Source organism: Geotrypetes seraphini, chromosome 4 (genome assembly GCF_902459505.1).
Source record: "Geotrypetes seraphini chromosome 4, aGeoSer1.1, whole genome shotgun sequence".
Lineage (NCBI taxonomy): Eukaryota > Metazoa > Chordata > Amphibia > Gymnophiona > Dermophiidae > Geotrypetes > Geotrypetes seraphini.
The window spans coordinates 268644925-268667891 of NC_047087.1; the positions used below are offsets into that span (position 1 = coordinate 268644925).

Sequence of the window (22967 nt, forward strand, 5' to 3'; positions counted from 1 at the left end):
TCGGTGCCTTGGAAACCGAGCATGGCTCGATTTACAAGCGCCCCCCCCCCCCCGCAATCCAGCACCCTCCCCCCCCCCGTGATCTGGCACACACACCCCCCCCGCCATGATCCGGCCCCCCCCCGATGCGATTGGGCACCCCCCCCCCGGCCGCTTCTTACTCTCATCTGGGCACCCCGAAGATCGGCCTCCTCATCTGCTGGGCCTTGAGCATCTGCGCATGCTCAAGGCCTGCAAATTCAGTTTATTCCAATTAATAAATTCAAAATAAAACACTTTTTTCTACCTTGTCTGAACATTTTATTTTTCCATCATCTTGGACCCAATTTCTCTTTCTGCTTTTTGTCTATCTTCTACTAATTCTCTTCCCAGTGTCTGCTGTCCATTTTTTTCTTCTAGTCTCTCATTTCATTCCCTCACTATGTCTCCAACATATTGATTTTTCCCCTTCTGCTTTCTTCCTATTTTCTTTTCTGTCTCTCTCTACTCAAATCTCACCCTTCTTTTTAAATTTTGAGCTACCTATCAATTTTCCAACACCTCTCAGTCCCTAGCTCACGCCTTTCCCCGATTCTTATTTCCTTCTATCTACTCCCCAATACAACATTTCTACCACTGTACTCGCATTCATCTTCTTGTCCCCTTTTTGACCTCTTCCATATGGCTCACCACTTCCAGAACCCCCCTACCTCCTTTTACTCTTGTCAGGCTATATCTCTCTGTCCCCCTTCTCTCCATCCACTAGCATCTGCTTATCCCACATCTGTTCCCTCTTACCCTTCCAAGGATCCTTCTCTCCTCCTCTCTCTCCCTGGTCCATTTCTCCCTCCCCCCCCCACCCACACACACACTAATGCTGAACAATAGAATGGAGGGGAGAGGAAAAAAAAAAAAGAAAAGATTCTCATTCTCCCTTCCACCCACAGACCTAACATTTCTCCCCATCTCCCTCCTTCCACCACGTCCATCTCTCCCTTTCTCTTTCCAACAACCCCACCCCTACCCTCTCATCCCATATATCTCCCTCCCTCTGCACCATTCCAAGGTCCACTCTTTCCCTTTCCAACAGTCCTCCCTTCAAGTATCTCTTTCCCCTTTCCTCTGCACCATCCATATCCAACTTCTCTCCCTGTCTCTTTATCCCTTGAGACCACCGTCTACCATTTCCCTCCACTTCTGTTTCTGGACCCATAAGTTCTTCCCCTTCACCTCCTCACACCTCCAATTTGGCACATCATTGACCCCCTCCCCGTTCTACTACAAAACAAACAAACAGTTGGTCCGGGGGGCCTTCCCCGGCCCAGAATGTCCTTCCTCTTATATTTGCACTGGTCTAACATTGCCCTCACCTTCGATCTGCTGACAAACCCATTTTTATTGCAGTGGACCACTGGCTATGGCACTAGTCCTAACTGGAGCAGAAAATGCTTTGTGAATAAATGAAGGAATATATTGTTGATCTGCAGCTGCAAATTGGAAGCTTCACTCATAACTCCACCTATAAGATCACAACACCTCTGGCAGAAATTTTCAAACATTAGGAGATGGCATATATATTTAATTTTAAAAGGAAGCAAACAAAATATTACCTCAGTTAGCAAGTAATGATAGTTTTAGAAGCTGGTTCACCTTACCTAAAACCTTCAAAGAGAAAAATCAATTTACCCACCTTGGAAATCTATTGGTCACATCAATGTACGGTACTTCTAAAATACACAACGGACATGGAGCAACAGTAAAGACTGGAAGAGAGTACAGAATTGTTTTAACAATATTCCTACTTCCTGGAACTGGAGAAAAGGATTTATGAAAGTTAAAACTTGAGCTCAAAATTCTCTTAGAAGAGATAGAAACCAATAATAACTACATAAGGGCAAGTTTCTTCCAAGGTGTTCCTTAAGAAGTCAAAGGACAAGAAGTCCCAGTGCTTTAAACAGCAGAATCCAACTTCATTCAGAATAGGAGAAATGCATTAAGAATGAATGATATATAGCGTTCCATTTTATTATTATTATGTTTATTGATTTTACCAATATAATTACAAGCATCCACTTGCTCTGGAAATACAGAGAATAAAGGATTAACAAATAGAAGAAATTTACAGTCCAAATATAATAATTGTAAACTCTTCCTTAGACCATAATAAAAGTTAAGGGGGAGCCCAAAAGATAAGGAGATCAAATAAAAGTATACATTGAATTAAGGCATATGCTTAACGGGTTATAACAACATCTGCAATTTAATTATTATCTCTGAATTAATGGAGCAGTTTCTTAGTATCTACAAAAGCTTTAAGCTAATGGGGGGCAAAGAAGGTATATTTACTCCTAGCATACTTTACACAGCATTTACATGGGTAACCAACAAAAAAGAGGCCCCTAGTGCCTTAACCTCTTGTCTTATGCTTAGGAATAATTTCCTTCGATCCTGAGTAGATTTAGTCACATCTGGATAGACCCAAATTCTCTGTCCAAGAAACAAAGCTTGAGAAAACCGAAAAAAAATACACATCACAGAGTTTAGGTCCTGTTCAAAAACAGACGAGACAAGAAGGGTAGAACGAGATTGAATTTCTAAAGATTTTTCTAGTAAATCTGAGAGGTTAGTAATATCCAAGGATTGTGGTTTTTCGGCTTCAGGTTGATTCAAGTTTCTTTTTTTTTCAGGAAGATAATAGATACGATTAATGGGCGGTATTTTTTCAAGTGGAAATGTTAATACTTCAGACAAATATTTTTTAAACATGTCGCCCGGTGTTACTCCTGTAGCCTTAGGAAAATTTAACAATCTAAGATTCAACCTTCTGTTAAAGCTTTCAATTTGTTCAATTTTCCTATGAATAAAAAGTTTATCTTTTGTCAAGTTCCCAGTTAAATTCTGAAGAGATGATATCTCTTTGTCCACCTGGTCAAGCCTATTTGTTGTATCATTCCTTATGGATTCCACAGACTTGGTCAAATCATCAATTTTACTTACAACCGTTGAAAATTCCAGCATTGGTTTTGTAACAGCCACTTTCAGCTTTTGTAGAACACTCCAAACTCCCTCCAAAGTAACCACCACGGAGGAGCTGGTTCCCATCGCTCCCTGGATAATTCCAACATCGGCATCAGCCTGCAGGACAGCTCCCTCTCTACGCGTCAGCCCCGACCCTTCCTGTGGTGGAGACGCTGCAGCATCGCTGAATTCCGACGTCGGCCGCGGTAGAGGCAGGGAAAACAGAGGAGATAGAGATGTTTCCAGCCCAGAAACTCCGGAGGCTCCTTCCTCTGAAGTAAAAGCGGGGAACTCAACTCCGTAAACAGATGGTGAGCTTGCCATAAAACGGTCCATCCGTAGCTGTCCCGGCTGAGAGGAATTCGGCCAAACAGAGCCTTTCCTTTTTGTATGTGGCATTATAGCTTACCAATATAGAACACTGTAGCCAGCAGTTCTTTGAGGAAAAATGGTCATGCAGGACGGAGCGCTAACCTGGCTGCTAACCCATCGCCATCTTGACCCGTGAGACTCCTGTTTTTTATGTTTTCATAGTGTTCCATTTTAAAGAAAGTGCATTGGATGGAAAAAATAAAATAAAAAAAAATAAAAAAAATCAAGCACATCTTTCAAATGAGCTCAAAAGAATGATAAAGTTGCAACTTGAACTTAAAACGACCTCCCAAGCTATTTCTACTTGGATTCTGTCCTGAAGAAAATAAAGATGTGAGAAAAATTCAACAAAGGAGGAACTGCCTCCTCTGTATACCACTTATTAAGACTTGCCAAAACTCTCAAATATGCTAAAGAATGAAGGTTGTACAAAGACTAAAAAAGCATAACTAAGACATTTTTCCACAAAAATTACAGAGCTTGTAGTAAAGCTGCTCAAGGGTCAAGCCTTAATAGAAAAATGAAGACAGATTTCTTGTAGCAGGATCTTTTTCCAAGGATATTGAAAATGTATTGGACAGATTAAGTCAACTAATCAAAACCTTCATGATTAGTTTAGTGCTATAAGAAAACTGTGGAATGGAACAAAAATTTCCATGTCAGGGCTGAAGAAGTGGTTCCAGACCTTCAAAACCATTATTTCCTGTAATAAAGAAAGTGTGGAACCTTGCCATTGGCCCTTGTCATAACTGGGACTATAATGGATAAGAACATAAGAACATAAGAACATAAGCAGTGCCTCTGCCGGGTCAGACCACAGGTCCATCCTGCCCAGCAGTCCGCTCCCGCGGTGGCCAAAAACAGGTCAAGGCCTGTCTGAATCATCAGAAGGTCTCTACTAATGGTCTCTACTAATTGTTATGAGTGCAAAAAGATGCAGGAGACAGGTACCAGTCGCCCAGCTTGAGAAGGTATGTGCTAAAACAGTAAGTTCTGCATGAAATTCTCATACCTCCATATTTATTGGCTTAAGCCTCTGTTGTAAGGTCTTGGGAAGAATACACTCTCTGTGCTTTAGACCTATAATAGTAGTCAAAACTGTAGAAAGTTCCAGACAATTGAAAGATACTTTAGACCAGGGGTGTCCAACCTGCGGCCCCATTAAGTATTTTGTGCGGCCCCGGTTGAGGGCGATGCAGTGTTTTCCTCTGCTGCCCCTGGGTGTTTACTGTCTTCCTGGCACCCTCCTCTGTCTTGCTGCAGCGTTTGCGCGGCCCCAGAAACATTTTTTTCAGCCAGTGCGGCCCAGGGAAGCCAAAAGGTTGGACACCCCTGCTTTAGACCAAGAACAAGCTCTTTGTGCCATCTGATGCAGAGTATCCCAGTCAACAAGCTGATTTTCAATGTTATCCAAATGGGAGCTTCAAAGCTGTCCCTCAGAACATAAAGCACAGTTACTTACCGTAACAGGTGTTATCCAAGGACAGCATGTGGATATTCTCTACATGTGGGTGACGTCATTCACGGAGCCCCGACACAGACAGCTTTTCAAGCAAACTTTATTGAAGATTTCAAGTTTGCTGGTGCTGCACCACGCATGTGTGTGCCTTCCCGCTCCACTAGAGGGCGCATCTCCTCCCCATGGTCTTCAGTTCAGATAGCTAGCAAAGAAGCCAACCCCGGGGAGGTGGGAGGGTTGCGAGAATATCTGCCTGCTGTCCCTGGATAACACCTGTTACGGTAAATAACTGTGCTTTATCCCAGGACAAGCAGGCAGCATATTCTCTAAATGTGGGTGACTAAGCTAACCAAAAAAGAGACGGAAGAAAGTTGGCAATTTAGGAAAACAAATTACCCAAAACCGACTGGCCAAACCGGCCGTTGCTCCTGGACAAAGTATCCAGACAGTATTGTGAGGTGAAGGTATGAACCGAAGACCAAGTGGCAGCCTTGCAGATCTCAATTGGCGTGGACCTGAGGAAAGCGACAGAAGCCGCCATAGCTCGGACTTTATGTCCCGTAACCCGACCATGCAGCGAGAGACCAGCCTGAGCGTAGCAGAAGGAAATACAAGCAGCCAACCAGTTGGACAAGGTGCGCTTGGAAACAGGACGCCCCAACCGATTAGGATCAAAAGACAAGAATAATTGAGGAACCGTCCGATGAGACTGGGTGTGTTGGAGATAGAATGCCAAAACCCTCTTACAGTCAAGAGTATGAAGCGCCACTTCACCAGGATGAGAATGGGGTTTAGGAAAAAACACCAGAAGAACGATAGACTGATTAAGGTGAAAATCTGACACCACCTTAGGCAAGAACTTGGGATGAAAAACAGTAAAAGGAGGGTCCGCAACCAAAGCCTGCTGCTCACTAACCCTGTGAGCAGAGGTGAGGGCAAGCAGGAAGATCACCTTCCAAGTAAGGAACTTCAGATGAGCTTTGTCCATGGGCTCAAAAGGAGGTTTCATCAATTGAGCGAGAACCACATTGAGATCCCAAACCACAGGGGGAGGCTTGAGAGGAGGATGGACATTCAAGAGACCCCTCATAAAAAACGAGAAACCAAGGGGTGGACAGAAAGCGACTTCCCATCCAGCTGCCTATGGAAGGCAGCAATTGCACTAAGATGTATACGAACAAAATTGGTCTTGAGGCCAGACCGAGACAAATGCAGCAAATAATCCAAGACAGAAGGTAAAGAAGCAGACAAAGGTTTCACACGATTCGAAGCACACCACGTAATGAATCTAGTCCATTTCTGGGCATAACACTGCCTAGTAGAAGCTTTCCGAGAAGCCTCCAGAACATCCCTCATCGACTGGGACAACTCAATGGAGGAAGTCAGGTGGAAAGGAACCAAGCCGTCAGATGTAGAGACTGCAGATTGGGATGCAACAGCGAACCCCGACTCTGAGACAGCAGAGAAGGAAACACAGGCAGAAGTAGAGGATCCCTGACACTGAGTTGAAGAAGCAGGGAAAACCACGGCTGCCGAGGCCACTGAGGAGCGATCAAAATCATGGAGGCGCGAGCAGACCCGAGATGGACAAGCGTCCTCAGAATCAACGGGAAGGGAGGGAACGCATACAGGAACCGTCCCGTCCAATCCAGAAGGAACGCATCGGCCTCGAGATGATCCAGGGAGAACACCCTGGAGCAGAAAAGAGGCAACTTGTGATTGAGGGGGGAGGCAAAGAGATCTATCTGCGGAGTCCCCCACCGAAGAAACACCTGACACAGAGTCTGGGAATGGAGAGACCATTCGTGCGGCTGCAGAAGGCGGCTTAACTTGTCCGCCAGACAGTTGTGCTCGCCCTGGATGTAAACCGCACAAAGAAAGACGTTGTGGCGTAACGCCCAATTCCAAAGGCGCAAAGCCTCCTTGCAGAGAGACAGAGAACCCGTACCTCCCTGCTTGTTGACGTAATACATCGCCACCTGGTTGTCCGTGCGTACCAGGACCACCTGATTCCGAAGCAAATGACGGAAGGCCACCACCACATTGTAAATGGCCCGAAGCTCCAACACGTTGATGTGGCAACGACAGTCCGCACTCAACCAAAGGCCCTGCATATGCAGACCGTCGAGATGCGCCCCCAAAGCATACGCTGAGGAGTCTGTGGTCAGGACTTTGTGATGTTGAGGAGCGAGAAAGAGCAACCCTCTGGAAAGATTGGAAGAGATGGTCCACCAACGGAGCGAGCGTTTCAAGGAGGGAGTCACCGCAATGTGACGATAAGCGGGATCCCGATCCTGTCGCCACTGAGAGGCCAGAGTCCACTGAGGGACCCTTCGATGTAGTCGCGCGAAAGGTGTGACATGCACGGTGGAGGCCATGTGTCCCCAAGAGGACCATCATCTGCTTGGCCGAGACCGAAGTCCGCAGAGAAACCTGCCGGCTCAGCCACACGAGCGTGGCTTGCCGAGAAGGAGGCAGGAAAGACCGGAGGCGAACCGTGTCCAGCACAGCCCCGATAAACTGGAGGGATTGAGAGGGGCACAACTGAGATTTTGGGAAGTTCACCTCGAACCCCAAACGTTGAAGGACGGTAATAGTCTGATGGATCGCTGAAATAACCCCCTCCTCCGTCGAGGCCTTGATCAACCAATCGTCGAGGTACGGAAAGACCTGAAGGCCCCTCGACCGCAGAGCCGCCGCCACCACCACGAGGCACTTCGTGAATACTCGCGGGGAGGAAGCCAGCCCGAACGGGAGGACCCAGTACTGCAGATGCAGGTCCCCAACCTGGAAGCGAAGGAACCGGCGACAAGCCGGATGAATCGGTACGTGAATATAGGCCTCCATCAGATCGAAGGAACACAACCAGTCCCCCCTCATTCAGCAACGGGTATAAAACCGGGAGCGAAAGCATCATGAACTTTTCCCGAACCAGGAACTTGTTCAGCTTCCGGAGGTCCAGGATAGGACGGAGGTCCCCGGTCTTTTTGGGGACCAGGAAGTACCCTGGAGTAAAACTCCCCGTCCCCGCTGACAAGGGGGAACCTCCCCAACCGCCCGAAGGCGAAGAAGGGCCCGAGCCTCCAGAAGGAGCAAAGGAAGCTGCGCCCAATTTGAAAGAGACACGACGGGAGGACTGTCTGGAAGCAATTCCCGAAAGTTCAGCGAGTACCCTTCTCTGACAACGTTGAGGACCCAAGCATCTGAGGTAATGCGGGCCCAATTGGGGTAGAAAGCCCGAAGATGGCCCCCGATAGGAAGAGGGGCGAATGTCAAGGCGGCGGGGGCCAGCTCCCTGCCGTCCAACCAGTCAAAAGGACGGCGCCGGCTTAGACACAGCCTGGGTCTGAGGTTTCGGAAGAGCCCGCTGCTGCTGCCGAGGAGGCTGGCGAGAGAAGGCAGGGGTAGACTTCTGCGGGTACCGCCGAGGCGGCAGCCTATAAGCCTTAGGAGGAGTGAGCTTTGGCTTGGGCCGCACCAAAGAGGCAAAGGAGCGTTCGTGCTCCAAGAGGCGCTTAGTGGCCGCTTCGATCAAGTCGTCAAAGAGTTCATTCCCCAAACAGGGAAGATTGGCCAAGCGCAAAGGCAGAGACCCGAGAGGAGAGCTCAAACACATCGTAAGCCGCATGGAACATGTGTAGACGCAGCTGCAAAAGAGAGTCCACCAACTGCCTAAACTCCGCACGGCAAGAGACGGGCAAATCACCCTGAAAAGCGGGCAAGGACTTGACTAGGACCTTAAGATACGAGGTGAAGGTAAAATTATAATTTAGGACCCGGTTGGCCATCATGGAGTTTTGGTGGAGTTTTGGAATGCCCTCCCAGAGGAGATTATTGCGGAATCGACCGTCCTAGGCTTCAAGAGCAAACTAGATGCATATCTCCTTAAGAGAGGCATATAAAGATATGGTGGACTATAAATTACGCCAGGTGTACACCTGGCAGGGCCTCCGAGTGTGCGGATCGCCGGACTTGATGGACCGAAGGTCTGATCCGGAGATGGCAGTTCTTATGTTCTGTTCTTATGTTCTTATCCATCGTCCTCCCCTCCCGGCCAGGTGGGACCGCCGCGGAGACCCTGGAGGGATGACTCTTTTTCCACCAGACGATTCCACCAGCAGAGACTGCTGGGAAAGTTTCTAAAACCCCGGACAAGGGACGGTCCAGTATCTAGACTCCATTTTGGACAGAATGGCCGGGACCGCATAGGGGCTCTCCAAATTCCGGAAGAAAGCCTGGCGCAGCACCGGATTCAAAGGGAGCCGCAAAGACTCCCGAGGAGGACAAGGGAGGTCCATCTCCTCCAAAACTCCTTGGTTTATTTTGAGTCGGACTGGAGTTCGAGATGGAGCGCCTTCCCCATGTCCTGAACAAACCTGGTGAAGGACGACTGTCCGACCGGCCCTCGAGGGGGTTGGTCGAACGAGACCGAGGCGCTGCCGAAAAAGAGGGAGAAGCCTCCCGAGAGTAATGCTGCGGCCTATCAGTGCCCTGTTCCGAGCCCCAAGACGCCCCGCTGAGGGAACGGAGCGGGGTCGAGGACTGCTGACGCCTCGAGGGCGGCAGAGGCGAGGACCCCGGGGTCCGAGGCACCGAGGTCCTCCGACGCCGAGGCGACATTCCGTGGGAACACGGAGGAAACCCCTTCGAAGCTGCGGCCTCCCGGAGTGGAGTCCCGGACCGGGAAGGGGACTTAAACAACAAGGGGTTGGACAAAGACAACTCCGAGACCCGGAGATCAACGGCAGGGCGACCACCCAGGGACCTACCCCGCCTCGGGGGGGAGTCCCGGGGCCGTTTCGCCGAACGACGAGACAGGGTCGAGGAACGCCTCGACCGGCGCTTCAACCCCGTACGCCCTGAGAGTCGAGGAGAGGAGTGGCGCCGAGACCGACGCACCTTGCCCTGAGGGGCCTCGACACTACGCTCAGGCTGGTCCGGCGCACGTGAGGCTGAGACCGGGGTCAAATGGGCCAAAGCCGAGGAGAGCTCTGAGGATATCATAGCCCTTAACATCTCCTGGAACACGGGCACCGAAAGCATTGAAGGCATATCAGGTGCAGCGGTGCATTCCACCGAGGGCGACCTCGAGGATGAGTATTCCCTGGAGGCGGAAGCATGCTTTGAGGGATTGGCCAGTCTCGACGGAGCCGGTGGAAGAGCACTCCCACCATGAACGGCTGGAGACTCCGAGGTTGGCTTCCTCGCCAGTGCTGACCCTGAAGAGGAAGAAAGAGGGGACTTACCCGGAGCCGAGGTCTTTGAGGCCGGGGTCAATCCCTTCGAGGCAGAGGTCTTACTCGGGGCCGAGGTCGAGACCGGAGCCGAAACCAAGGACGGTTCCACAGCAAAAAGTTCAGCCATGCGGGCCCGACGACATCGCAGGGCACGGTTCTGAAAAGTCGCACACCTGGGACAAGCGTCGGTCGGAGAGTCAGTCCCCAGGCACAAAATACACCACCGATGCGGGTCGGTGATGGACAGCAGCCGACCGCACTGGGTGCACTTTTTAAACCCGGTAAGAGATCGGGACATAGGAAAAACAGGCCGCAGCTGATCGAGGCCCAGCGGCCACGGCAACCCGGGAGCACCCGGATGCCGGGTCCGAAAGAGGTTTTTTTTGTTTGTTTGTTTTTGATGATCGAACAAAGGCAAAAAGGCGCACAGCGACTCCTAGTACAAAACAAAGAAGCTGCGGTGCTAGAAAGGCACGGAACACATGGAGAGAAAAACGACAGGGCTTTCTGGCTCCGCAGAAAACTAAGAACTGAAGACCACGAGGAGGGGATGCGCCCTCTAGTGGAGCAGGAAGGCACGCACATGCGTGGTGCAGCACCAGCAAACTTGAAATCTTCAATAAAGTTTGCTTGAAAAGCTGTCTGCGTTGGGGCTCCGTGGATGACGTCACCCACAAGTAGAGAATATGCTGCCTGCTTGTCCTGGGATAATACTAAACCAAAGCCAGCAACTTGTACTGCACAGTGCTAAGAATCTTCTGCTCCGTGTGCCAATCGCAAAAGAAAAACCTAAGAATGATTAGGAAAGGGACAGGAGTACCTCTAACTCCATAGTGCAGGGGTGTCCAACTCAATCACATAAGGGGTCAAAATCTAAAACATAGGCTAAGATACTTAGGGGTCCTTTTATTAACGTAAGTTAACCGATTTAGCGCGTGCTAAAGGTTAGCACACACTAAATATGCACCTTAATAAAAGGACCCCTTAGTAGAAGTATAAGGTTAAAACCTTTCCAACCCCACGCCGGCTCTGTGATGTAAACAAAATAAAGACTTTTCCTCTCTCTTTTAGGTCCTAGTTCACGCATGCTGTGAAACACCAGCTCTGGCAAGATACACATTTCAAATCTGACATATTGTAATCACAAAACAGAAAATAAAATTATTTTTTTCTACCTTTTGTTGTCTGGTCATTCAAATCATGTTGGTCCCAGGCTCTGGTTGTTTTCTGATAACTCGCTTGCCAGGGTCTCCTGCCCATTTGTTGTTTCCTTCTTTCTCCGTGCTAACCATCCATCTTCCATCTCTGTACTCCCCTTCTGTTTCCCTTCCCTCCCCGGAGATCTGGCATCTCTCCTTTTTTTTGTCTCCATCCCCAGATCCACCATCTCGCCTTTTCTCAACTATCCTTTCATCCAGCATCTCTCCCTCCTTCCTCACCTCCCCAGGGTCCACCATCTCTCCCATTCTCTTTCCAACTGCCTTCCTATCCAGTATCTCAATCTCCCCATCCATACCATCCTTTGTGTCCAACTTCTCTCCCTTTCTGTTCCTTCCCTCCCATCATCCCATTGTTCAACATCACTCTCCCTCTCCTCTATTTTTAGGCTCAATATTTCTTCCCCTCCCCTCCCCCCCCAGACCAGCTTATGCACATCTCTTTGGACCCCTCTTTACTTCCCTCCTTCCGCGCACTTCTACACCAGGGCCCCCACCCCCAAAGGACTGCATGCTTTTCCCCTCCTTTCTAGTGTCCTCTGGCTTCCCAGTCTCACCTTTAAAGCAGCCTGCAGAGGATAGCCGGTCAGCTGTAACGATCCTAACAGGCTGCCATCGGCCTCCACAGCAAGTTCTCTCTGCTGCGGTCCCATCCTCCTCCTGGACTTGTTGCAGACTTCCTCCAAGCCTATCTTGAGCCCTGATGGTTCAACAGCGAGCCGGGACAGGAGCAACCCCTACCGTTGTTCTATACCCCCACCCCCTGCCCACTGCAGGTCTCCCCAGGCTTGCAGAGATGAGCCAGGACAGGACATGGTAGGGTCACAAGAGGCAGGAGTGTAAGAGGATCACTTCTGCCCTAGCTCACCACTGGATCACATTTTCATGTACAGAGAGGAAGGTGGGGTGGGGTGGAGCCAGCCAGGACAGGACACGAGAAGGTCACTCATTGTCTCGGTTCACTGCTGGACCACCAGGCCCCAAGGCAAGCCCTGGGGATGCCTGCAATATATGGGGCAGTGGGCATGGGTGTAGAGCTGGCTAGCCAGCCAGGACACGGTAGGGGTCACTCCTGCCCCGGCTCACCGTAAGCCCAGGAGAAGCAGAACAGTCCAGGACAGGACAAGGAGGTATTTCTCCTGTCCCAGCTCACCACTGGACTACCAATACCTATACTTGAACATAAACACTCGGTTTATACTTGAGCCAATCTCTCCCACCCACTCTTTTTTTCGGGGGGCGGAGGGGGGAGAAAAAAAGTTACTTCAGTTTAGATTTGCCTATATGTGGTAAGTGACTTGCTCAGAGAGCAAGCTGGGATCAAGAGGGTTGAGAAAATATTTTTTTTTTTCACTAAATAAAAAAATAAGCTCTAGAATTTGCTGCCAGAGGATGTGGTATCAGCAGTTAGCATATCTGAGTTAAAAAAAAAAAGGAGGAGGAGGAGGTTTGGACAAGTTCTTGGAGGAAAAGTCCACAATTTCCAATTAAGATAGACATGGGGAAAGCCACTAATTATCCTGGAATCAGTAGCATGGAATATTGCTGCACTCCAGGATTCTGCTAGGATTGTGACCAGGACTGGCCATTGCTGGAAGCAGGATACTGGATTATATGGACCATCAATCTGACCCAGAACGGCTATTCTTATGTTCCTTTTAGCTGAGCACTCCTATACACACCTTATCTGCAAAAGCATCCTCCTCGTATGTCTGCTTCTGCTGGCCAGTATTATAGAAGTGGTTATGGTTCAACTGAGGTCATTCACTCTAGTTGGCCCAGCACAATTTGGCTCCAAGCCCAAACTTTAAGTCTATTTTAAAACACGCTTTTGTTTGTTTACTTTAATTCTGTTTCAGCACATTTGTTTTCAATGATTTTTTACATATCATTAGGTTTATTAAATAAATAGTTTAAAAACTTTATAAGTATAATCTACATTAATTTCTAATGTAATTTTTTAAGTCATATTACAGTTGGCCAGATAGTGTGCTGTGGTACATGGGCCTTATAGTTTTGCACCAATTGAAAACAGTAATAAAGCTCTGTATCAGTTACTCAAGACAAAAGCATGTTTTTCTCCTTATTAGCTGCAACTGAAAGCAGCATGTTACCAGTTTTCTTTGGTTAGCAACAATCCTTACAAAATAAGCCTAAATAAGGTAGTGTTTCCAAGTTTATTAAGAACATAGGGCTAGATTCACTAAGCCCACCGATCAAGTTCCAACCACTTAGCGACCCGATTTCCCTCCGACCCGATTCACTAACCTCTATCCCAATCATCCTCCGATCTGCGCATGGAAATGTAGGCAGGCTAAAAAAAAAAAAGAGAGACATCGAATGGGCTGACTGACCCAAAAATAAGCGACTGCTAAGGACCAGTCGCTCAGGTCCTTTCTGTCTGCCCTACATTCTCCCCCGATCCTGCTTCTCTGCTCCAACTCTCCTGCCCTTCCCCACAGTGCAAGCCCATGGTTTGGGCTTGAGAAGAAAAGAAAAAAAAAAAAGTAAAGTTTCTTGCCCTGCCGGGCACAGATGGTCTGCACAAGCGTCGGGATCGCTGTAGAGCAGGAGTGTCAAAGTTCCTCCTCGAGGGCCGCAATCCAGTCGGGTTTTCAGGATTTCCCCAACAAATATGCATGAGATCTATTAGTACACAATGAAAGCAGTGCATGCAAATAGATCTCATGCATATTCATTGGTGAAATCCTGAAAACCTGACTGGATTGCAGCCCTCAAGGAAGGACTTTGACACCTCTGCTGTTGAGCGATCCGGATGCATGAGGGTGATTCGTGAATCAGGCCCCTGGCCACGGATCGGATCCAATCCATGGCCTTAATGAATCTGGGCCTTAATATTTAATATAATGCTTAGGAGAAAACTATCAAAGCAGTTTACACTGTAATGAAAACATGCATTTTAGACAAGAACTACAAAGACACAGGAAGAGGACAAAAAAGAACCACTACAATACCTAAAGACTAAGGGCCAGATTCTCAAAATTTTAACGCTGTCGCTAAACTGTTTACTGATGGTTTAGCTTGTACGCATTTTAGCGGCAGATTATCAAAATGGATTATCTCTGTCAATAGCAAGCTTTCTAGCAGTCTCCGACAGGCTTTTCAACATTAAAATGAGCCCTCCGGTGGATTCTTAAAAAATGCTGAGCCATTTTCTAAAAGCGGCGTCGGCTTTTGGCGACAAATAAAAGCGACAGGTCCAGGGGTGCCGGTGACTGCTAGAAAGCCTGTGTTGTGATGCAGCGGGAGAGATGCTCATTTTTTCCCACTGCGGGCGAGATGACCATTCTTTCCTGCTGCATCACAACATCCCTCTCTTGCAGTGGCAGTGAACAGCAAACCCCCAGAACAGCGTCAACATCCCTCCCTGCAGTGGTAGAAATGCCCACACTCTCCCACTGCCAAGAAATCCCGGCTGTGCACCCCCTCCCCTGCAGTGGGAGAGATGCCCACTCTCCCCTTCCCTGCCATAGAACACCTTCCCCCGCCTCCAATGCCCTTTCCCCTTACCTCCAAATTGATGCATGAAGGGACATGAACTCCTTCCTCCCAGAAGTCCTGCGTTTTTGAAAATAGGCCTTCCCCTCCCCAGTGCATCTTGGGATGCACATGGGAGGGGCCTTAAACAACTTGGGCCAACAGAGCCTCAGGCCCCTCCCCGGTGCATCCCAAGATGCGCCAGGGAGAAGGCCCATTTTTAACGATGCAGGACTTCTGGGAGAAGGGAGACCACGTCCCTCTGTGCATCAATTTGGAGGTGAGGGGGAGGGTACATCAGAGACAGGGGAGGTGTTCTATGGCAGGAGGTTCACTTGCCAGTGGGGGGGGAGAGTGGGCATTTCTCCCACTATAGGGGGTGTGGTGTGCGGCTGGGATTTCAGGGCAGCGGGAGAGTGTGGGCATCTGTCCTGCTGTTGTTGTGGGGGGGTTTTCTTGCATGTGCCCATCACTATCACCAGCGATGGGCACATGCAAATTTAGCAAACCTTCACTCCTGTCTGCCGACCTCATTTGCATGCTTGATTTTTTAAGAATGTCTTGCTTATTTCAATTCACTATCAAACGGTTGAGTCAGCAGACCCTTGCTTTTTAACACGGTTTTTTGAGAACCCGGGCCTAAGGCCCAGATTCTCAAAAGCTTGCTGTGGAGGCAGCTCAGCTTCTGATGCACAAAAGGATTCTCAGGGGGCTTTTACCAGTCACAGCAGCAACCACCGAGAACCCTATGCAAATCATTACAAGGAGCTCATTAGTATTAAAATGAGCACTTACAGTAATGCAAGAAGGGAACAACTACCTTTTACCAGGCAAAATTTTCTGGCAGGTCTGGAACTGCTGATAGCCATCTGTGCGTATTTTGTGCAAATGTATGTCCTGCGCCTTTATCAGAATACAGCTGTTAAGCACAGGATACACGCTCACACAAAATATTCACAATGCAAAACAAAAAAAGAAATTTAAGCTTGCCCGAGAGCTCCAAGAACTGTACTGGGCCTGCATAGAAGAGCTGTACCCAACAATCAGTTCTTGAATGCATACACAGTTTCTCCCCCTTTCACCGGGATACACAGCACAAATAGTGTGCATATGATTTGCATGCTATTTGTGCTGAGCATAGCCCAAATTGACATCGCTCCCAATCCAGAGTTTTTTTTACTGGGTTGCCGGAGCTTTGTGCATCCTGCTCTGAGACTGACACTGCCAAGGAGAGGGACCCAAGCTCACCCAGATGGTGAAGCGACCCTATAATCCATCTTTTAGGATGATAAAGAACTTTCCAATGGAAATGAATTCCATAATGTAGGGCACCGTACACTAAAAAGTTTTCCTCTAATAGAAGAAAGATGGAGCATACAACAGGTAGGTATCTGTAAAAGATGGCTTTATGAAGAGTGAAGGATCCTAGAGGGGTTGCACTAAAGGTTCAGAGAGATATTTGGGCTGGTCTGGGTGCAAGATGTTAAATACAAGAACTAGAATATGAAAGAGAGTTGATAAGCCAGTGTTCCAAGGTGTAATAGAGGCACGATATGACTCATAATGGCCTGCACCCATAAGAAGGTGTATGGCTGTATTCGACAAGTTGGAGACGCTTTAAGTCCTACTGAATAATTCCACAGAGCGAGGCATTACAGTAATCCAAACTAGAATTGACAAGGAAATGAATAAGGACATGGAGCATGGAAGTGCAAAATAAACACCACACTGAGTAGAGCATCTACAACTTGAGAAAAAAAAAAGTTTTCATTACACCCTGAAATATGCTGGTGAAAAGATTAGGAAGCATCCAAAGTGACTCCTAAAACCTGAACTTTGTGGGCCCTTGGAAGAGTCTGACTTGCCATTTTCAGAGGTAGTGCTATGAGGACAGTTGAAGAAAAAAATATCATATTTTGCAAGATTAAGCCCAAGTCCATGAGTGACTAACCAAGCAGAGATTAAGTCCAGGCAATAGTTCAAATCAGAAATGGCCAACAATGGTCTGAGCAGAAAAAAAAGAGGCCAAGATTAGCACATCATCTACACACACACACACCGACAATGAGACCCAAACTTTCAATGTATGAAAGCAATTAAAGTAAAGGAATCAATATGCAGATCACTGTGGGATTCCACAAAGCTCTATGCCCCTCGAAAGGGCCTTAAGCGACTGGGCTAATCAAAGCCTTAGGTCCCTCCCTAGTGCATCCCAGGATGTACCAGGAACTAACAGGCCCGCCATTTTGTAAGAAGCAGGACTGCAAGCCGGAGAAGGTAGGCGTCCTTCTGGCCAGACTTCATGAATAAGGTTGGGGGGGAGGGAGTAGGCAGCTGTACTGTTGGGGGATTGTACAGCAGGGGGAGTGGGCATCTCTCTCACTGCAGAGTGTGTGTGTGTGTGGGGGGGGGTAGGAGTGGCGGGGGATTCAGCAACATGGCGAGAGAAAGTGTGCATCCTTTCTGCTGCAAGGGGTGGGTGTCTGGAGGTTGTGCGAGTATGGCGGGATAGAGTGGGCATCTCTGCTGATCTTTTTTTAATATGTGGGTATATTCTGCGCATGTGCTCTGCTACTACCAGCAACTCATCTCAAGTAAATTTAGTGAACTTCCGCAAATCTCATTTAAATGTGGGGTCTTCTGAGAATGACTTGCCTTTTTGAAATCGTTACAGTAGCGACCTCGGTAGCAGCCCATTCGATTTTATCATAAGATTTTGAAAATCTTCCCCTATATGGTCTGTTAACTTCAAAATGTATGCTAAATGCGCTTTTAGGTGATTGACACCCGAGCTTTATCTTTTTTTCTGATCCTTGATTTTTGGAAGAACATAAGTCAATTGTGTCATGTCTCAATGGTTCTTAGATTTACCGTATTTTCGCGGATATAACGCGCGCGTTATACGTGATTTTACGTACCGCGCATACCCCTCGCGCGTTATATGCCTGAGCGCGGTATACAAAAGTTTTTAAACATAGTTCCCACCCCGCCCGACGCCCGATTCACCCCCCCAGCAGGACCGCTCGCACCCCCACCCCGAACGACCGCTCGCACGCGCTCCCACCCGCACCCGCATCCACGATCGGAGCAAGAGCGAGCCCAAGCCCTCTTGCCCGGCCGACTCCCCGACGTCCGATACATCCCCCCCCCCCCCCGGCAGGACCACTCGCACCCTCACCCCGAAGGACCGCCGACTCCCCAACAATATCGGGCCAGGAGGGAGCCCAAACCCTCCTGGCCACGGCGACCCCCTAACCCCACCCCGCACTACATTACGGGCAGGAGGGATCCCAGGCCCTCCTGCCCTCGACGCAAACCCCCCCCCCCCACCGCCCGCCCCCCCCCCCAAGAACCTCCGCCCGTCCCCAGCCGACCCGCGACCCCCCTGGCCGACCCCCACGACACCCCCACCCGCCTTCCCCGTACTTTGTGTAGTTGGGCCAGAAGGGAGCCCAAACCCTCCTGGCCACGGCGACCCCCTAACCCCACCCCGCACTACATTACGGGCAGGAGGGATCCCAGGCCCTCCTGCCCTCGACGCAAACCCCCCTCCCTCCAACGACCGCCCCCCCCAAGAACCTCCGACCGACCCGCGACCCCCATGGCCGACCCCCCCACCCCCCTTCCCCGTACCTTTGGAAGTTGGCCGGACAGACGGGAACCAAACCCGCCTGTCCGGCAGACAGCCAACGAAGGAATGAGGCCGGATTGGCCCATCCGTCCTAAAGCTCCGCCTACTGGTGGGGCCTAAGGCGCGTGGGCCAATCAGAATAGGCCCTGGAGCCTTAGGTCCCACCTGGGGGCGCGGCCTGAGGCACATGGGCCAAACCCGACCATGTGTCTCAGGCCGCGCCCCCAGGTGGGACCTAAGGCTCCAGGGCCTATTCTGATTGGCCCACGCGCCTTAGGCCCCACCAGTAGGCGGAGCTTTAGGACGGATGGGCCAATCCGGCCTCATTCCTTCGTTGGCTGCCTGCCGGACAGGCGGGTTTGGCTCCCGTCTGTCCGGCCAACTTCCAAAGGTACGGGGAAGGGGGGTGGGGGGGTCGGCCAGGGGGGTCGCGGGTCGGTCGGAGGTTCTTGGGGGGGGGGGCGGTCGTTGGAGGGAGGGGGGTTTGCGTCGAGGGCAGGAGGGCCTGGGATCCCTCCTGCCCGTAATGTAGTGCGGGGTGGGGTTAGGGGGTCGCCGTGGCCAGGAGGATTTGGGCTCCCTCCTGGCCCAATATTGTCGGGGAGTCGGCGGTCCTTCGGGGTGGGGGTGCGAGTGGTCCTGCCGAGGGGGGAGAAGAATCGGACGTCGAGGGGGGGCATCAGGCTTTCAGGATGGGGACAGGACTTCAAGGGGGGACAGGCAGATCTTCAAGGGGGACAGGCAGACCTTCAAGGGGGACAGGCACGGAGAGGCGGGGCATTGCACCGAAAGTCAGGGCGGGTGAACGGTGAGTCGGGGCAACCAGAGGAGAGTCGGGGCAGTGCACCGAAAGTCAGGGTGAGTCGGGGCAACCAGAGGAGAGTCGGGGCAGTGCACCGAAAGTCAGGGTGAGTCGGGGCAACCAGATGAGAGTCGGGGAGGGCGAAAGGAGAGTCGGGGTGGCCAGAGGAGAGTCGGGGTGGCCAGAGGAGAGTCGGGGAGAGCGAAAGGAGAGTCGGGGTGGCCAGAGGAGAGTCGGGCAGCATGCGCGTTATATGCCTGAGCGCGGTATAGAAAAGTTTTTGTACATATCATCGTGATTTCTGCGCGCTATACCCCTGTGCGCGTTTTACAACGGTGCGCGTTATATCCGCGAAAATACGGTAATCTACTCCTTAGAGGACACAGATCTTCCTACAGCAGCTGGTAGTACACTTGTGTACGATGCCTTGCATGAAAGCCTTCACACTCACATTCTGTCATCTAAAAATGATCTAAAGGTAGGGGTCTGTTTCATTGATCTACACAACATACAGGACTTTCCCAAATGGAAATTCTGCCAAATACCTGTGACCTGGATTGGCTACTTTTGAAAGCAAGATACTGGGATAGATGGACCATCGGTCTGACTCACTGTGGCTATTCTTATGCTCACATTTCCTGTCACAACTTGGGTGGGCTGTGAATAGCACATCATTGATCCATATGCTTTATATGGCCGAGGAATAGGGTCACAGATAAAGAGGTTTGTTAAGCAGTGCTCTGTACTTTCCACACAAAATTATAGAACTGTAATTGTTTTATGTAATAAATTTCTTAAATGTTTTAATGAAAGGTAATACACTACTCTTCAAAAACAAACCATCAAAGTAGAGAATGACATGGGGACAAATTTCCCTGTCCCCGCGGGAACTCATTTTCCCGTCAAGTTCTTTTCCTGTCCCATTCCTGCAAGCTCTGTCCTCATCTGCACAAGCCGCAAACACTTTAAAATCATAAGTGTCCGAGGCTTGTGCATTTAAGGCAGAGCTTACAGGAATGGGTCAAGGGCAGCGACAAAACTCACAGGGAAGGGGTGTGGAAATTGAGTTCCTGCGGGGAAGGAGAAAAATTTGTCCTCGTGTCATTCTCTACATCAGGGGTGCCCAACGCGTCGATCGCGATCGACCAGTAGCTCAGGAAGGCAACTCGAGTCGATCGCACTCGTGTTGCCGTCCTGATCTACGGGCCGATCAGCCTTCCTCTCCAGTGTTCTCCCTAGGGCCTTTTAGCTGGGCGGTCCGCCCAGCTGTCATCTGCCGCTGCTGAACATTAAAAAAAAAACCCCAAAAAAACGGCTTGGAGATTTCAGCCCCTAGCGAACTTATGCTCCGGGCTCTAACGTGTACGTGCAGGCTTCTCTTCTCTTCCCTCCGAAACCGGAAGTTATGTCCGGGGGGGGGGGGGGGGGGGGGAGAAGGGAAGCCTGCATGCACATGTTGAGAGCCCTGAAGCAAGCGTTCGCTACGGGCTAATGCAGGAGACAGGTTAGTGAAGCATTTGTTCTTGTTCCTGTCGGGTCCTGACTACTTTCTGTTTCCGCGAAGGCAGGACCCGGCAGCATTTCCCCCAATAGGTTGATCACGATCTTGGGCTGATCAGCCTTCCTCTTCCCGACGGCAGAATTGACGTCGGGGAGAGGAATGCTGGTTGGCCGAAGCAGGGAGAGCTTGGGGCCTGTTATTGGTGGCGTTTGGGTCCTGGTCTCCGATGGTAATGGCAGTGGCAGTGGCTTGGGGGAGGGCAGGGAGAAAGAAAGAAAAAGGGCAGGCAGGGAAACAGAAGGAAAGAAGAGAAACAGAAAAAAATGAAAAGGAGGCAGAGAGAAAGAAAGGTCAGGGAAGAGGAAGGAAAAGTTGGGGGAAGGAATGAGGTCTGGAGGAAAAGAAGCATACAGGCTAAAAGAAGGGAAGAAAGATTGTATGCACAGTCAGAAGAAGAAAGTGCAACCAGAGACTCATGAAATCACCAGACAAGGTAGGGAAAATGATTTTATTTTAAATTTAGTGATCAAAATGTGTCTGAATTTATATCTGCTGTCTATATTTTACACTAAGGTCCCCTTTTACTAAACCGCAATAGAGGTTTTTAGCGCAGGGAGCCTATGAGTGTCGAGAGCAGCGCTGGGCATTCAGCGCAGCTCCCTGCGCTTAAAAACTGCTATCGTGGTTTAGTAAAAAGGGAGGGAGTATATTTGTCTATTTTTGTATGGTTGTTACTGAGGTGATAGTGCTTAGAGTCATCTGCTTTGACCTCTTTGAAAAACCCTGGAATAGGAATGATGATTAACATTTTCTATGCATACAGTGTGCTTTGTGTTTTTTTTAAATTTTATTGTTGGTAGATCATTTTGACTTGGTCATTTAAAAAGTAGCTCGCAAGCCCAAAAAGTGTGGGCACCCCTGCTCTACATCAAAGTACTGAACATCTGAAAATCCAGGGCTGTGGAATCAAGAGTTAGAAGCGATGTTGGGTGGAGTCGGAATTGGTAAAAACATGCTGCCTCCAGTTTCAAATTAAACCTTGCATTATAATATATGGTAGCACTAGACACCAGGGAATAGGTTTTTGTTTTAGTCGAGGAGGGAAGGGGGTTATATGGGTTAGGGGCACCCAAGATACCAGGGATTTTTTTTTAAAAGGGGAGGGATAGAGTCAGTCAGGTCAAGGGATGCCAGCAGGGTTAATTTTTTTGGTTTTATTTATGATGATGATGATGATTATTTTTTTTTATTAGGAGAGAGGGACATTGGGTTGGGTCAGAAAGAAAGCTAATACTGCCCCAGATATGGCAAAAAAAAAAAAAAGGCTGCAACGAGGCATTAATTTGAATGCAACATTCAGCCATAAATTAAACCCACACTCAACCCTGTTATTGCATTGTTCATGTGCATCTACCCTGTAGCAACAGCATGGCTGAGCTGGCAGTAAACTTTCTGCATCAGCCTATGTTAAGTTGTTAATACAGCAATTAGTGCATACTTTATAACGCAACACCTTAGCAATAAAAGTGGAAGTTAGCCTACACTATCCAGCTAACACAGAAGAAGGCAAAAAAATGAAGGAGGAATGCACCTTAACAGTTAGCATTTAACTAACACAGCAAGTAGCATGGCAGATACCACCAACCTCAATGTTGTGCAGCAGGCTACAACTATAACCTATAAATGATTGGTATTATAAATGATATTATCTTCAGTGAATGTCCCTGGGGATGATACTGCTAATATATATATAAACCTTGACAAACTATAAATGGAAAAATGAAAAGATGATGATCAATCAAACGGATCAAAAGAAACAATCAGTACGGGCCGTACGCTCTCGTTTCAACCAATGGCCCCGGGCAATGCTTATGCAGTGACATGCACTTAGAAATAAATCTAGATAAACCGTGCCCAGTACATCATTTTATTCTTTTGAAACGTATCAAAAATTAAATGAAAACATTCATCCCCAAGCGTGGACTTCTGAAGAAAATATCATGAAAAAGAATATCTCCCTGAAACCTCAAATACAAAAACACCAAAATGAGAATGATAAAATGAAAAAATTGTAATGCAAAAAAATAATATATGATTGTAGTGACTCCCAATCAAAAAACTTTCTAAAATAAGTACGTGAAAATATACAATGTCCTCAATCTGTGTATCGAAAATTCAAAGTGTCTGTCAATGAAAAGTCTGAAAGACGTGATGCAAAGTGGAAACCAATAAAAATCAAAAAGTACTTAGCTC

The 22967-nt window shown here is 48.9% G+C and overlaps 1 protein-coding gene across 6 annotated transcripts in view; it reads right to left on the minus strand.

Annotated features, from left to right (window-relative positions):
* PPP2R2D (protein phosphatase 2 regulatory subunit Bdelta) overlaps nucleotides 1-22967 on the minus strand; it is a 150033-nt gene that overhangs the window by 118864 nt on the left and 8202 nt on the right. For 3 of the 6 annotated variants that reach the window (XM_033942624.1, XM_033942628.1, XM_033942626.1), the window contains one exon: nucleotides 13551-13596. The exons of the other annotated variants lie outside the window; for them this stretch is intronic. In XM_033942624.1, coding sequence (XP_033798515.1) covers nucleotides 13551-13596 — 46 coding nt within the window. The remainder of the gene's footprint in view (nucleotides 1-13550; nucleotides 13597-22967) is intronic. 6 annotated transcript variants of the gene reach the window in all.